The following is a 17,689-nucleotide window of genomic DNA, read 5'->3' as shown; positions in this document are numbered from 1 at the left end:
ATTATTTCTGTAAAAGGAAAAATAATGCTATGAGTCAAGAAACTTTAAATGATAATGTTAATTAAATATGTGAAATAAATAAAAAAAATCTAAACGTATATAGTGTAAAGCAATAAGACGCGAAGATAAGTCTTATTTCATTTTACAGCAAACAAAACGAATATCTGTTTTCATTTGGAATCGCTAATAGTAGTTCAAATCTATTTCTATTCACCGGGAAAGATTGACGATCTATCATTTATAATATCATAAATTTCACTTACAAACTTCCTTCGTAATTAGAATCGTAATTAATCATACGTATAATAATTTATGCTGTAATTAACAGTATTTGAACGACCAAAGAATATTTCACAGAATAATATCAGCAATTTTTGACAATCAAATTGGCACAGTTTGTTTCAATATCTGTACAGATTTTCCCATTGTACTTCTCGCTATTATTAAATTAGTATATTTGTACAAATTTTACGGTCGCCACTAACTATTCAATTAAATATTTTGCTATTTCATTTGTCATTTCGTTGACAAGTGGTTATTATGATTATGTAGAGATGTATACGAATATGATCTGCGTTCGTGTATACGTGATAAGTATTAGATAATAGTCGCTCTGTGTAAATAAGTAGTAATGATTGTTTTTCTATTATTATTTTTTTGCTATAAAATATTGGTCAGGAATAGAAAATCTAGTTAGTAAGGGACTTAAAAAGATAAAAAGAGTATTTTAAAGCTGTATCTGATTGCCATAAAAAATATGAAGAAATACTGAAAATTATTAACTTTATTATAATTCAGTAGAAGCATTTTCAGCATAAGGTGTGTTCACTTTCTCATATAGTTAGATAAATATGTATAATCGTAATGCGAAACTGAAGCGTCAATCGCCGTAATGAAGGTTGATTAGTCTCGTCACAGTTCAAATTAGTTGGTCAACGAACGAAACCTATTAGTTGTTTGATGAGTTGATAATTAATGTTGTTTTACAGCTATTAATTACGTTTTTTTTTAATAACTATAAGTCACGAAATAAATATTTACATTATAAAAACATTTATTATACCTATGTGTTAAGTACTATGTAACAAGACTTATTAGTACACTAGGAAAAGAGCAATGTTGCCAGATAGAAAAGTAAAATTACTTACACTTTTTTTACTTATCGGTACTTATATTATAATATAATAGGGCCAATTTATTTCGCTGTTGTCGCGCTCTTTCTATTAATTTCAATAAAGTTAAAAGCTTCAATCGAACCATCATTAGCAGGTATTTAGCCTTTTTCCGATTGCGGTTTTCAGTCAATTTGCCGAGTGCATTTCCATCTGCGCCCAGCACTCAACCGATCCAAATGTGCTTTATTAATTATTTATGAAATTAATTCCAATCGCAAAAACAACACGACCGATGTATCGGAGTAGTGTGTACTCGCGATCTTTATTGAATTAGCGGATCAGATAGTCTATAATTTATTCTATTTCAACATCAAAAACGGCCGCCCCGTACCCTTTTGAATTTGTTAGTTTTAACAATCTGGTTTTTACGTGAATATTTTATCTCCTTTAAATGTCCACTTATGAACGCCTGTTGCCGTTTTTTTTTGTATCCATGAGTATTTTTTTCATATTCTGTTTCAGGAAAGTAGTTAAGTCAGAATAGTAGTGAAGGCGCAACAATTTAAATCGTTCCTTCTGTTGGAACTCCGAAACACGCTCTTATAACATTAATTATAGTTCTAGATATTTAGTCGTTCAAATTTTATTTTATTACTTAATACTTAATTAGGGAAATATTAAAGAAATACTTATTAAGTGAAGCAGTAAAATTAAAAATCATAATTTAATACCTACATATTAAATACTATTATAAAAATATTTTTTTTAAAACAGTATTAACTCATAGGTATAATACTCTAAATTAGTACACTAGGAAAAGAGCAATGTAGCCAGATAAAAAGGAAAAGGTAGGACGTAGTCTTATAAGACAAATGTAGATTTCTTTGTACACGAGTATATAGAGTAAAAATTTATATTTACAGTATATATTATATTTTTATGGATAATTTAAAAAACGAAAATTTATACTTTTTAAATAACCATTTTGTCTGACAGAACAGTGGTGCAATAGAGTCTCTCTCTTCATTTAGATACAATAAACCAGTACGGACTCAGCATTTTATTTATTTATCTAGGTAATAAAAGATAGAAATATAGATTTTACTTGGTGTAGTAGTGGGCACCAGGGCCGTAGCCAGGATTTCATTTCGGGGGGGGTTCGTGTTCCAGGAAAAAAAGCAAAAGGGTTTTTTTTTTTTTAAATAAGCTTAAGTAGGTATATTAAAATTAGACATAATTTATACATATTTATTTAAAAGACAACCGATAAGCCATCGGTTGTATTTTATGTTATAGGGGACAAACGAGCATGAGGCTCATCTGATGGAAAGTGATTACCACCGCCCATGGACATCTGTGGGGCTTGCAGGTGCGTTACCGGCCTTTAAGGGAGGAATACACTCTTTTTTTTATGGTTCCGAAGTCGTATCGGTTCGGAAAAAACGTCGGCGAATGCTGGTGCAACAGAGTGGTTGTGCAACGTAGAAAATGTCTTAAAAATTGTGATGTTGTGGTTTTTTGAACATTAAGGTGGTGCGGGTGAAACTTAGAATTTTGACGAGTTGTCCGAAGGTAAAATTCCGCAGCCGGGATTAATCCAAACAATGCGTCCGAATATTTTCCGTGAAATATTCAAAAGTAGAAGATGCAGAGTGATCTAACATCTCTATACAAAGCTAAAGGATCAAGCAGGTCGAAAAGGGCTTCATCATCATCATTTCAGCTGTGAGACGTCCACTGCGAAAAGGGCTTGATCGTTGATAATTCGAGCCGCTCTGCGTTACGGACAAATGGAAGAAGCTGGTATTGGGGAGCACCGCCCAGAGTTGTGAGCAATATTCCATGTGGGGTTCAATTTGAGCCTTGTATAGTTTTAGGTGATGGGCTGGCGTTAAAATACTGTCATGGCTTGCTGAGCACACCGAGCTTTTTTGCTGCCAATTTGTCTTTGCGTTCCAATTGACCGCGGTACTGAACGAGGCTCAAAATATCCACGTCAAGTATTCCAATACTAGCTGTGGCGGCTACTGAAATGTTCTGAAATCGTAGAGATACGAGAAATGGTAATTTTTTAGCAGCTAACGCGCAAACTTGCTTCTTTTTGGGGTTGAAGTGGACTAATTTTATCCAGGGGGTCCAAAACTACTAAGTGAGCCTAAGGTACTACTAAGGGAAAGTACTTCCCCGTCATCAGATATTTTAATAGCAAAATAGCAATCATATATGGCCTAAGTTTAGCCGGCCCCAGTTAGAGACTTTGTTTAATGAAGACTCGGCAGACATTTCAGACGTTTTCCCGAGAAATATTAGCCCGGCTGGTGTATGAGGTGTCTACAGTACCGTCATCTGCATAGCAGTGAATATTACAGATTTGCAACAAGTCACTGATATGCAGAAGGAACAAAATGGGTGATAGAACGCAGCCTTGTGGAACACCAGCATTGACGATTTTTAAATCAGAGAATGCACCATATAAAGACTTTAATGATCCGATCTGCCAAAAAGCTGGTCATCCAATTGCATAATTCCCCAGTAAGGAAGGGAGTTTCGAAAGAAGCGCTTTGTGCCATACGCTATCGAAGGCCTTCGCTATGTCCAGACTGGCCGCCAATGCCTCCCACTTGCTCTCAACTGCTTCCGCCCATCTATGACTAAGGTAATCTAGAAGATCACTGGCTGAACGACCCTGACGGAAACGAAACAAGGAGGTGATAGGCTATTGGCCTATAATTGGACGGGTCTGGGCGGTTGCTCTTTTTAGGGATAGGTATCACCAAAGTAGTCTTCCAGGAGTTCGGCTGCTTTCGTAGTCGGCGACTATTCGGTAAAGAGCGCCGACTATCTGTTTTTTAATAATATAGTATGAATATTCTCAATAAAATATATATGGTTTTTGGTAATTTGACGTACCTATATCCGTTAGAAGGTGATAGGTGTGATGTGGTGGTGATAGTGGAGGAGGATTTCACATGAGGATATATTTGCCACTTTTTCACTCCAGTGAACATGTCATTATGATAGTTAGTAATCTTTATCACATCTTGATCAAGTGTAGCTTCTAATGGTTCAGAGTTATTTTCCAAATAAGACGCGACTCCTGAATACGCGTTAAGCTCAAATTTATAAAAAAATAATTTCCTTTCAGGGACTTCTTCGTGAGAATATTAAGGATAGAATTCTGCATTATACACTGTAGAACATGCTGTGTGTGCTGTGCTCTTTTATAGAGAGTTTCTCGGATTCGATTATTAATACTTTATTTAAGCTATATTACAAAATGTCTTATTTATAAGTTAGCTATTGAACTGTTTCTGTTCCTAAATTTTATTTTAAATTTGTATTAAGTAAGTAAGATTTTTTTTCATTGGTTGTTATTTTTAGTTAATTTTGAGGAAAGTACGAATTCGTTTATGTTCGACTACGAGTTTCCACCAGCGTCATTGCTGATCATTTTATTTCGATTGATTTAAAATAATTTCCTTCTTTTTATGAATGTTTGGAAAGCTAGTTTCATTTTGTTTAGATTTATTGTCGTATCTAGACAAAACGGCTTAATTTTCTGAAGAAATCAATAAATACTTACGTTTTGTATGTTTAATTAATCGTAAAATATTTTTTTGATAATACGATACCGGTTAGCGAAAAAATTTCGGGGGTTTGAACCCCCAAAACCCCCGTCTGCCTACGGCCATGGTGGGCACTACCCACATATCGCATATACTACCGCCAAGTTAGTATTATTCTGTTCCAGGTTAAGGATGAATCAGCTAGTGTTACTACATCCACAAAGGGCATAAGTTCTTAAATTCTCAACATTGCTGGTTCAGTAACGGTGTAAGGAATCAAGAAATATTAATTTCTTACTGTGTCGATGTTGATGGGTGATAATGATCATCATACCACACATCATCAGGTAGATTAATTTAATATTAATTATTTTCATCACATAACCGGTACCACATCATATGAAATAAGTTAATATTAAAAATAAGCATTAGAACATGTTTATGTTATGTTGCAAGAATGTACCTCGGTGAGAAGAGTTGCCTACTTACTAGTTAAAGTACGTCTACTCCGCCCCGTGCCCTGCTAGAGGCAATAAGGAAAGACATCTCGTTGCCCATTATGGTAAATTTCTTGTTTGGTAGTTATTGCACTGTTGAAGGACATGTGGTACTGTGGGTGATATACCAGATTAGCCAAAGACGAGTGCTGGAATAAATCCCCCGCACAAGACGCCCAGCCAGTCCTGTCAGCGTTTTCAGTACCCTGAAAAGCCAGTGAAGTTCCATAATGACGGATATGGTACCACTGGTTTTTAGTAGGTAGTCTGACATTTCGCCAAGAGCATACAGTAATCAAAACGCTTAAAAGCGTATTTAAAAAAAATAGATTTCATTCACTCATTTCATTTGGATCTTAATAAAGTTTTATTAAAGCGACGAAGTGATTCACTAAGTTAGAGTAGTCATATCCTGAGTTCATCATATATGAATATTATGACATAAGTAGACGGTTTTATTGCGTTGCGGACAGACGTGGCCAAGGATTGGGAGCTGGCAAAATTCACGAGAATAATATAATAACCGTACACCTTCCCTGCCGACGACGAGTTCTCTTAATATACTTTCTTTATTGCCTCTTCAAATTTACGCTATTAATGCGTTTTATGTTCAAACGAAATAAAACTTATTTTCAATTCTTTATACAGGTATTGAAGAAACAATATTATAATGCATAAAAGCGCTACCTACCGCTAATACAATTTGAATTCAGGTTCTCAGCTTTGTTTAAATTAAAGCATACGTACAGCGCATGAAAGTAATTTCCTAACAAAAAAAATCTTAAAAATCGTCACAATGCAACGTTGGTTGTGCTGCAAATTAGCTGCCAATTGCATCGAACACTATTATAAGTTGGGACATTGTTTTACCTACTGTTTTTAGAACTCGTATAAAGTTGGATTAGCTCTGTTATGAATTCAGTATCGCATCAAATGCCTAGTTTTTTAAAGGTAACATTTAATTTTTTAACCTTAATTTATTTTTTCATAAAAACTAAGTTATAGTTATATATCTATAGATTAATAAATAATACATATATTTTGCAATTCATTTAAATTTATTTGTTATTATGCTTAATGCGTATCAGTGCAACGAGACGGCTGATATTGAATGTTGATATTTGTGAACGAGACGCACAAACATATTAGTATAGGTTGGTAAATCCTTGTCAAACGAAGCGAGCTCCGTGCGTGACAGCCTCGCCGTTGCCGGGATCTCGTATCTACGCAGCTTGCATAACCGTTCATGGTTTTCATAGCTCTCAAGGACTCACATTGCCAAAGCTGTTTCGGAATGAAATAGACGGCCATTTAAATATGTATTTATTTAATTATCTAATATACGTTTCGAACTCGGAAGTTTACTTGCCTTATTATTTTTATATATCTACTAATTAATTTAAAAGTTTCAATATAATGTATACAAGTGTACATGTATAAAAATGCTCCGCCGATTCTTTATATGTTCTGTGTAATATTGATTCTGATATTCTGTTAGTTTCTTTTTAATTTTTTAAAATATTTTTCAATTTATTCAAGCGTATCAGTAATCAAGGGAAGTAGTTCCGTTCACAAATGTGAAAAGCGGTTAATACAAATGTACATAAAAATGCACGTGTTTACGGACCCTGCAGGCCAATATCCAGCAGACTGATTGCTTCTTTACTGTTACACGATAAAATTTTTATTAGATACCCATAAAGTGTACGCCGATGACTTGCGAGACCCAGTAGCCAATATAATTCAAACTGGCCTGTAACTAAACGTTATAAACTTATTTTCTGAAATAATTTCAACTATAACAATGGTTTACGTTATTATAAGCCATATATTATCTCATGTACTGTTCGATACTTTTAAGACATCTTTCTTTTTCAACTTACTGTAAGTATGTAGGAAATAATGTTGGTCGATATAGATATAGTATACTTGTACTCGTTATCTCTTGAATTTATTTCTCTAATTCACTCTATTTGAGTGCCAACTAAACTATCTACAATTACAACATACATGAATAATACGATACATTATAAATATAAAATGGCATACCTTTGCATCGGATGCAAAAGCGTACTTATATCACATCTATATATTGGGTGCGTGTTTAAAAATATTTTTTCAGAAGAAGAAATTTATTTCACAATGGCCAACGCAAAAAAGCGCGCTCGGATGCGCAAACCGTCGAACTGTTCAAATCGTTTAGTAAACGCCGAATAGGTTGTATACAGGTGAGGTACAACGATTTTAATCGAATGGAAACGGAACAAAGTGAAAATGTACACCTCAATTATTCCAGCAGTTGCGTGAGGACAAATGGCCATGTGTCAACAAGACCGGTCCTAATGCGCTCCGGAATGACTGATAAACTATTAACCTTAAACGAATCATTATTTATATCGTGTTTTTTGCTTTACGCAAATACAAATAATTAATTACAATTTTTTTTTTTTGATAGCGCCACCAAAATCTTATTCATCTTAAAAGTAGATTTATGGTTTGTTTTCCACAAATATGTTTTGAGCGGTGAGTTTCGTCAGCTTTTTGTTTGTTATTTTTTTTTTGTATTGGCTAATCAGTAAACATCTATAATATGTGCAGTGAGTGTATCAACAATCTCTGTGCTAACAAGAAACAATCTCACTGCTATAGAAATCCCAAGGATAGATGACGTCATTATAGTATCATATATGTTTTCTTGAAATGTTATAAAACACACTGCCCCAATCACAAGTATATAAAGTTGTTCAAGATAATGATGATGACTGTAATGTAGATCAGCATTATGTTGAATGTTTGTCCACGGAAGGGCATTACTTAATTACAGAGAAACGAGCAGGTTAGAGGCGTTAACACACCAAATTTGGGATGCGAATTTATTGATTTTATGTTTATTTTACTTACAAACCACGTTTTGCACTCCAATTTGGCGGTGTACCTTACATGATTTACAATACCCCGTTATTTATTCGTATGTCCATAAGCATCACACAAAAATATCATACCCTGGAAGAAAAACTGACCTACATAAGTTGATGAAAGAGCTAATTAAACAGTTCCGTTTCAGTTAATATCAAGCTATTATTGAGTAAGCCTCATAAAAAGAACTCAATAAAACATAAAGCTTTGGTCCGTGGCGCTTGGCCTCGAGTCGACTCGTCTCCAATAAAATACAAATAGCGTCGATTGAAATGCAGGACGAACGCGGGTGTTTACTTGATGCCGCTCCGATGCCATCGTCGACCAAGGCACCGATAACCAAGATTGCTTTTTTCAGTTTCCAATCACTTGTAAAATGTTGATGCGAAAATTAAAAGTTTTTATTGCTTACTGGATGTCCGCAATTAGTTACCTATATACATATATATGTAAAAAAATCATTATTTAACATTGGCAACGTGCTCCTATAGGCACAATAAGTCAGTTTCTAATTAACAACCTTTTCAATTTTGTTGATTTCACTGGGTTTATTTTAATGGCCCATTGAAAATTAATGCGATTCGATCTATACGATAACACCTTTACGATGACAGCATTATTGAAGCCATGCAAGATTACTTAATTAAAAAAATCGATAAAACGTAATAGCGGCAAAAAGAATAAAGTAAATTCAGTATAATTTTATTAGTGGGCGCTAACACTCCGTATTATGGATTTAGTTGTTTGTAAGAATATTACCGTACTAATATATACATTATCTCGACTGCATTACTATTACTTAACTTTAATATTGTATTACAGGTATTATATTTCTTTATTTAACACAAAGAATAGCATCAAATGATGTAAATCTACCAAATCATCTAAGTCAGTTGATAAATAAATTAATAAAAGAGACTGAAAATAAAAGTGAGAACAAAACTTCTTTTGAATTAATAGAGCCGGGTAATACTTCGAAAATTATTTATGTCAAAGAAAAATCAAACCCAAAAGTCGTATGGCAAGTTAAATATGAAGATATTACGGACAAACGCAATGAAGATGAATTGAAAAAAACACATAAGTTTCAAGATAATATTCCACGTAAAAAAATAAAACATGATGCCTATGGTAATTTTATGAATTCTAAAGACAGTGACAAAAAAAGGATACCATCTTTTGAATACATGTTAGAACATATGCCTGAACATACAACGCTTAAAGATTCATCACCTGCAAATGTAGAAGTTACAACGGAAAAAGAAATCGGAAGCTATAAATATCCAAAGATCTTTGATGAAATACCTTTAGATCAAAATAACATTAAAGATTCTGAAAATATTCTCAACAACTTAACCAAACTTATTTCAAGTAAAAATAGTATGGATACTTTAAACATCATAAATCTTAATAAAAATTATGAAGATTTATTAAAAGAAATACAAGAAATCAAAATATTACATCAAAAGGGAAATTTAATAGATAAAATAGGTACATCTTATCCCTTAATGACACATGGTACAGCAATACGTTACGCTTATCCTAAACCATTATTAACAAATTACCCTATTTTACCAAATGTTGGTTCTTCGTCAAGTAAAAAATTTTTACTTCAAATGCCAATTTATAGACAACGGTTTGCAAATTATGTACCAGCGTTGGTAAAGAAAAGCTTTTTAGCAAATTATCAGAAAGGATCGAGATCGCATATTCATCACGTTATCGGATATCCTTAAGAAGGAAGAAACAAAAAAAATAGTCTAGAAGTTTTTACACGAAGTGTAATTTAGAGTTTTAGTTGTTATTTAAAAACTAATATTTTATTGGTTATAATTTTAAATTAATATTAATTAAGTTGAACCTTAGTGCTACGTTTTTAAGTGGTAGTTACCGGCAGCTAGTTAGCAAGTTGTGAATCCGAAACACAAAGAAGCTACCCACAATTCAGACTCTAACTAGTGAACACCTGACAAACATGATCAAACCGAAGTCCAAACTGTGCTCAAAGATCTAGTTAGCTGTTGGGATGACTCAACTCTTCATTCACATGTTTGCGATTTCCCTATGGTTGGTTAAAACAGCTTGTCAATCAATCGCTTGAGGCATTCTGCGTAGTGTTTGTATGGAATGTGAGTTTATGTATAAACATAGGCTGTGTTCATAATATTAACAATCTCTTAATGCATTATTTTTTTTCTATTAACAACATATTAATACATTATATATAATATTGATAATTAGTATTTACGTAACATATATTTTTTAATCGCTACATGAAGTTGAAATTAATAAATTGAAAATGAATTAATCATTTCTAGTTTTGAGTCAATTATAATGGGCTAACATATATCCATAAACTTACTGGAACATCATTAAAATAACTTAAAAATAAAAAACAGTACACGCACGAGTATATAGTGCTAAAAATAGTTTATGTTGTTGTTTCTAGTAATATAGTTTCAGATATCTAGACTTTAAAATAAAGAAACACACTGAAGTTATACTTAAATCCCATGCATTTTGTACTATATGTGTCGGCTTAATAATTTCGTAACATTTTACTTTATTCATTATAAACGTAGGAGGCACATCGTCATATATCTTAACAATGTAATTATGAATGCAATTTAAATATCCAAATCGATGTATGTAACCGTACCGAGTCAACGTTGAAAATATTATTGCGTCTCTCATAAAATCTTATTGTACATTTTTAACAAACCTGAAAATTAAGTCTGATAGAAATATACTTATAACGTGAAATGACTTGGCGTTCAGACAATCTGTTTTAATCCGTTGTGATATATAATTTTCCAGTTGGTGTTGAGTTATGGATAGGCATTGCCTACCACTCTTTTCTCATAATATTTTTAATTAAAATAGTTCTTATATATTACTGTTATTATATATTACGATTCTATTTTATTGATGTTATCTTATTAAACTGAGTAACAAAATAGTGTTATATTATCTTTCGATCTGCAATATTGTCACAAAATAGCACCGGCGCGTCTAGGAAGGGGTGTATTTTTCAGTCTGAGTTCCCTTGTACGTATGCATTATAATAAGACAACTCTCAACTTCATATTCGCCGTGTGAGTAATCCTTAAACGCGTATTATCACAGCACGTGTTAATCTCCGTGAGGGGCTTTCAATAGCGTTTCGCATATAGAAAAGTTTCGGTGAAAATGTTTCAAACTTCTCATCGGAACGCGTTAGCTAAAGTTGCTATGTTAATGTATTTCCCTCTTTGTATCAGAAACTGTCTGCTCGTTAAATACGACCTATCCTACGCGTCGAAATGCTTTAAGAGGTTTATTTGGATGTTTTACTTATGAGTTTCATAATAAATATCTACATGCACTTAGACGAAGTATTATACATATGTAGTTGGAATATTTGCAGCTTTGCCTTGTGATTTTCTAATATGAAATAAACAAACACTTTACCTACTGCAGTTCGTTCAACGCATTTGTATTTTAAATATTTTTATCGTCTAGTATTCTTTGATTAATTTTTATAACTAAAATTAAGAATTACTTTTCTTATAGTATAAAATATAGTAAAAATAATATATAGTTTGAATAATCATAAACAGTTGACGACATTTGTCTATAAACTAACAGTCAACGCTATAAATAGCTTTGAACATTTTTAATAAAAGATATACGAGTATTTTTGATACTGGTAAAAACTAGTGCGAATTTAAATTATACTTTTCGAAATATGTTTTATTGATGAAAGATTAAAAGTGGTAAATTAAATATTCATGTGTGTGGTTAGATACCAGATAACATTTTTTAGTGTTACTAAGTTCTTACAGATTGTCTCGTTTAGAAATAATGTTATTTAATTAATTTATAATATCAGTATCTTTAAATATAATTGGTAGGTATAATAAAATAAATAGAAAAAAAATATTTTCATACATTTAATATTTTATTATAGGTAAAATAGTATGCAGACATGTAGGTATAGTTGGAGATCGCGTAAGCTCAGTTATTAGACCATTGAGCCTGAATAATAGCGGCCCGCTAATCCTTGCGGGAAACAAAGTAAATATTTCCTCATGTAGCTTTAAGATACTCATACAAATCCAATTTATTTTCCATTTCCTCACTTCATGAAAACTTAAATATACTCGCCAGGTAAACCACTTTGAAAGCAATCCTTTGATCGTGGTTATCTCTTTATGCGAAATTGTATCAAAATTTTAAACATGAATCTTCAAACGTTTTTATTTTCACAACAGATTGTTTTCTTTATATAATTCGAGTCTCTAATATTTATTTACTATTAATATAAGGTGTATTCTTTTGAAACTCTATTTATAGCTCATTTCTTTTAATTCAGTTAGCAAAGTTAATCAAATATAGACGTTATTTATATAAAACAATCGCAACTTATTTACATTCTCAAGCAACCGGCAGCTGATCAGTGAGATAAAACAAATTGTTTCCGTTTATCTGAAGATACGGTATCAAGATACAAGCGACTTAATAAGAATTCGAAAGACTAAACAGGTTACAATCGCGCTTATCAACCTGGAAGTTAACCGAAACAAGAATTTGAATTTTCTTTTCATAAATTAGTTTGAAAAAGTATTCAAATATAAATAGTTAATGAATTGAATTATTTTGCATTTTCATTAAATTCACTTACTTTATTATTGTAAAAGGATTGTTTGTAATACAAACCTATTAAAATGATTGTAACTATGCTTGTGTAATTTTTATTCGAAATTATCAATTGAAGAAAATACTGTACGTTAATTGAATTCACGAGAATACGCATTAATTTTTTAAAAATTGACAGTTCAAATCATATTCAAAATAATATAAGTCTTAAACTAATTGTCAAATGCTTCACATTATAAAATAATCAATAAATAATTATCAATATTATTTAGTTTAAATTAATATTATAAAAATTAACAAGAAGTTTATTTGAAGTATAATATTTCTGTCGCAATCATTAACATTAAAGAATATTTTATTTAAATCGATAAATTACCATACTTTACACATAAGAAAATATTAATAAGTTAAAAAAAAATTGTATATTTTTTCTAGAAATATATCGACGAGTAATTTTTATTCACAGCTAGCAACACAACGAGCATACCACTCTAAAGTTTAAGAATCGTGCATGAGATAGAAATTAACTTGTACAAGGAGTTCGACATAGCCGTCACACACACAGTTTCGAAGCGGAATCACAAAGAGCAAAATATTAACACGAGCTACTTATTTCGAAAGCTATTGCAAACTTTCCTACACAATTTTGTATGTCGGCAATTTCTCAAGCAACTTTATCATCTGAGATTCACTTGGAACGTGTTGCGAGTGCGTCCTCTTTTTTCTGTTGTTTCCAGTTTGAATAATTTATGCGTTCTTTCCACGAAATACTAATGTATTTTGGAACGCTAAAATTCCATATTTAAATTTTTAAGCGTAATATAAAATGCGATTGATTTATATTGAAATACTCAAAATAACAATTTGAAACAACACTCAAAATATTTTTTTTCTTAAAATGTAAATAATTAAGAACTAAAAAGTGTAGTTGTCATACATATAATATAATATTTACGTTGCCTTTATATGTTGCTTATTTTGCTGCTTCACGACATTGATTCATTGATTTTCATTGTATGATTACACTTTTCCCTTTCGCATTGACAAGCATAATTGTGTAAGAAGGCTTAATAGAGTTTACGTTATGGCCAAGTTCTGTTTTGATATAAATTATAGGATAAAGCTTTTTACTTAGTGAGTTATAAAGTGTTCTATTTTCATGAAAAATACATATATTTTATAAAATGTTTAATACTTATATTTTATATAATAGTTATTTATCGTTATATTGTTTCTTAATAAATATTCAAACTAATTTTAGATTTAGTTTTATAAAAAATATTTATGCCATATTAACTATATTTAAACAGTACTTGTATAACTTTCTGCAAAATATATAATTAAAAATTATCTCTCATTTATACGCCGCTATATAAAATTTACCTTAGTTACCGCGGCTTAAGAGATCCTTATATTTTCAGTGAGCACATATAGTACGAGTTACGCTTGTTTTACAACACTTTAAAACAAGGCACTTACGTCTTGCGGGTATTTCGCGGCTATGAAAGAATGCAAGCAGGTTTACGTTGCCATCTCTTGAACTATTTCCACCGAAATAATTAAAAGTTTTTATGATCGCTCCCTAGTACCGGGGTAAGATTCTGACGACGGTGCACGTAAAGCAGTAACTCGACATACCTACCAATAAACGCGGTTCATGGGTTGCATTGCGAATACAATTAATTGTCTTAAAATTGAAATGTTTACGACTTTTATTGTTATGGTTATTTACGACACTAATGGGTATCTACAGTTCATAAGGTTATTTCTTATATAATTATTTATTTACATTGGGATAAACGTAGACAAGACGATTACATTTTGTATAGCTTTGAGATTCGGTAACAAAATATTAATAAATCTTTTAAAATTTTAAAAATCTAAAAAATTCGTCATGTTTTATATATTGTATCAATATGGTAATATTCTTGATTTTTCAAAGATTTGCCTTGTATATTTATCAACTAGAAAAATAATCGTGTATAAATATGGCTCGCGGGTATACCTACACACGTATAGCCGCCGGCCTCTATCTCGTACAAGCGATAAAGGTCTTGTATGCAAATATTACCATCAAACAAATTTTAATACTTTCGTTGTGTATGTAGATGTGATTATATGCACACATGAATTGAAATCAAATTTGATTCTTTTATCAAAGAGTCGATTTTAAAAATTCAAACTCAGTTAACTATAACTAGGACTAGTTACTTTAAAGGTCGTTTGTTTATTTTATTAAGTTTTATTTAAAGATAAAATGGGTTTGGTACAAGAATAAACTAAAGTATCAAGTGACTTTTCAACGTATTTCATGATCTTACCGATATATTTACTAACATTTTTGAAAGTGGTTATTAATTTATCCTAATACCTAATCTTTATAAAGATTTTCTCAAGTTTATGTTGGGAAACATGAATTGTAAATACAATACTTTCAAAACAAAAACTGTAACACAAAGTTAGAAAATATTTTAGAGACTACAACAATTATTGCAAATACCTAAGTTTGCTACGCTACACTGCGTAGCACAAGCAATGCGTAGCGGCTACGGCTACGTCCTGACTCCCGGCCTACGCTCGGACGCAATTAAAAGTTTATAAGGGATGGAGTCATCGCACGAGCGAGTCTGTAAGCGACTGCATGTAAACATTCGTTTCTAATTGGAGTAGCAGCGTTTTAATGAAATGCGAAGCTCTCTTTAAAAATATAAAGCAATTAGTTTCACGTGCTTGTATATCTTATGTAATTCCTTCTTCTTAGTAAATCTTACGTCAGATTTTTTATTTTAAATATTATAATATAATAGATTGTTTTTATGTAAACAAGTTACATTTTTGGTCCACTGTTAATATAAAATTAATTAAACTGAATTATATTCTTTATAAATAGTTGGATACTACTATTAGGAAACAGCCTTACGTGTTAATTATAATGATTTAAAATTGAACTTGTTTTAAACAAAACAAAGGCATGTTATTACAAAATAAACTAAAATAATATATAAAAGCTAATAAGATGAGGTAGTAAAAATTTCCTTCGTGTGAAAAATAATTAATAGATACAACGACGGATGCGAGCGACGTTGTAAAGGGCATGCGGAAATTATTAGTAAGATGAAGCGGTTGTTTTCAAGAGTAATTGTTGCTACATGCGTGAGAAAATTTTTAAATAAGGTCTTCTAAGATAAACCACGGTAGAGCAAAATTATATTACGATACTATACTGAACCTTTTAAACAGATGTGCACTGTATTTTGGAGCAAAGAAAGAGTGAAAATCTATTGGAACAATAATACATGTATCATGTATATCACTACAGATTAATAAAAATTGGCTAAAACTAAAACATAAATATCAAAATTATATAAATACTTATTTGTCTATAGATTACCAAATAGAATGAAGACATTTTCATTATAATGGGCTAATAAACTCGTATGCGTACAAAGATTAATGTTATTATTAATATATTAGATATATTCTCATAAGTAACAAATATAATAAAAATTTTTTTTACAATGAATAAGGGATTCTTCAGGTAAGTGACATTAGACGTAAATACAAAAATATGTCAAGAAGTCCAGCTTCAAAATAGAATGTAAGTATCAATTTTAATGGTTGTAAAATACCCTTAATCCCATAATAGCTTTATTTACATCGTTTTATAATCGATATGTGATAAAATTATATTTTAGCTAAAATATAGAAGGTTATATACTAATAAGGCACACTGAACTATCTGCATTTGATAGATACATGAGCAAAGATACATTGGGCATTGACCTAAGCTATTGAATTGAATCTGTGGCTTAAGTCCTAGCTCAATGCTAAAACTCGCTATTCAGTACATTCGACAGAATGATCTTAATGCTTCGTGCTCATCGACGGAAGCCAATTTGTGGAGGAATATCTAAAGTTAAACAATGGAGATCGTTCGTTACCTTGCGAAGAATTAGTATTAGAGACAAATAATAAACAAAAGTATTTGTAATTTTCCAACGGTCTATTTTCGTTTTTGTATAAAACAAAACTTTATATTTTGCTTGGACTGTGGTGTATTGATTGTTGGATTAATTTTCGACTAAAAAAATTACCCAGCGGTTCATAACTTTAGAGTTCCAGAGAGAGAGTGCCACTATTAAATTTATTTTTGAAAATATTTAATAAAATACCATCAAATAAAGTCAAATCGGGACAAACAAAACAAAATAGGCACAATCTATCGATAGCCTCTTAATTTGAATGGTTGTAGCATTGTTGATAAAACATTATTTTTTTGTTGACATCGAGAGTTTTCGATCCGTTAATTAAACTCACTTCATTGTTACAAAGTCTTTTTATTCGAACCTTTTTTTATAATTTGACATTGACAACAATAATAACTACAAAACAAATTTGAGACGTCTACAATTCAATTACCTCTATGTAATAATCCAAAATATGTTAATAATTAAGTAAAAAAACGACGAAGACATTATATATATATATATAAACATGACCACCTTGGTTTATGTGTGAAAGACGATATGGTTAGAAAGAATGTTACTTGTGAGATGACGTCTGACAGAGAAGTATGGAAGGAGAAGACATGCTGCGCCGACCCCAAATAAAATTGGGAAAAGAGCAGGAGGATGGATGGATGGATAGACCTTGGTATACATATCTGTTATGTACAAGAAATAAGTAGGTATTTGAAGGTTCTCAACTCGTTTCTGTTTAGAAAAAACCGCTGGCGAAAGTTGATTTCACAGAATGTTAGTCAGAAAATGCCTTAAAAATCACTCTATTATAGATTTCCTAACATCAACACGATCTATCTTAGACTCCAAGTTAACATTATGAGTGATGCTTTCGAAATTCATCGTTAACTGGTATATGAAGCAGAAACTTTACTCTCCAATAAAACTTAGCTCTTAGTACGTACTATAGTAAGTCATAATCTGTTTTACTATAAGAA

The 17,689-nt window shown here is 31.5% G+C and overlaps 1 protein-coding gene across 1 annotated transcript; it reads left to right on the top strand.

Annotated features, from left to right (window-relative positions):
- Positions 1–8,812: 8,812 nt before the first annotated feature.
- Positions 8,813–10,366, top strand: LOC124535337. Its single transcript, XM_047111527.1, has 2 exons — positions 8,813–8,840; positions 8,917–10,366. The coding sequence occupies exons 1-2, from the start codon at positions 8,825–8,827 to the stop codon at positions 9,828–9,830; spliced, it is 930 nt and encodes a 309-aa protein (XP_046967483.1). The 5' UTR covers positions 8,813–8,824; the 3' UTR covers positions 9,831–10,366.
- Positions 10,367–17,689: the final 7,323 nt, after the last annotated feature.

The sequence above is a fragment of the Vanessa cardui genome, chromosome 14, assembly GCF_905220365.1.
Source record: "Vanessa cardui chromosome 14, ilVanCard2.1, whole genome shotgun sequence".
Taxonomy (NCBI): Eukaryota; Metazoa; Arthropoda; class Insecta; order Lepidoptera; family Nymphalidae; genus Vanessa; species Vanessa cardui.
This window is presented reverse-complemented; position numbering and strand designations above follow the sequence as displayed.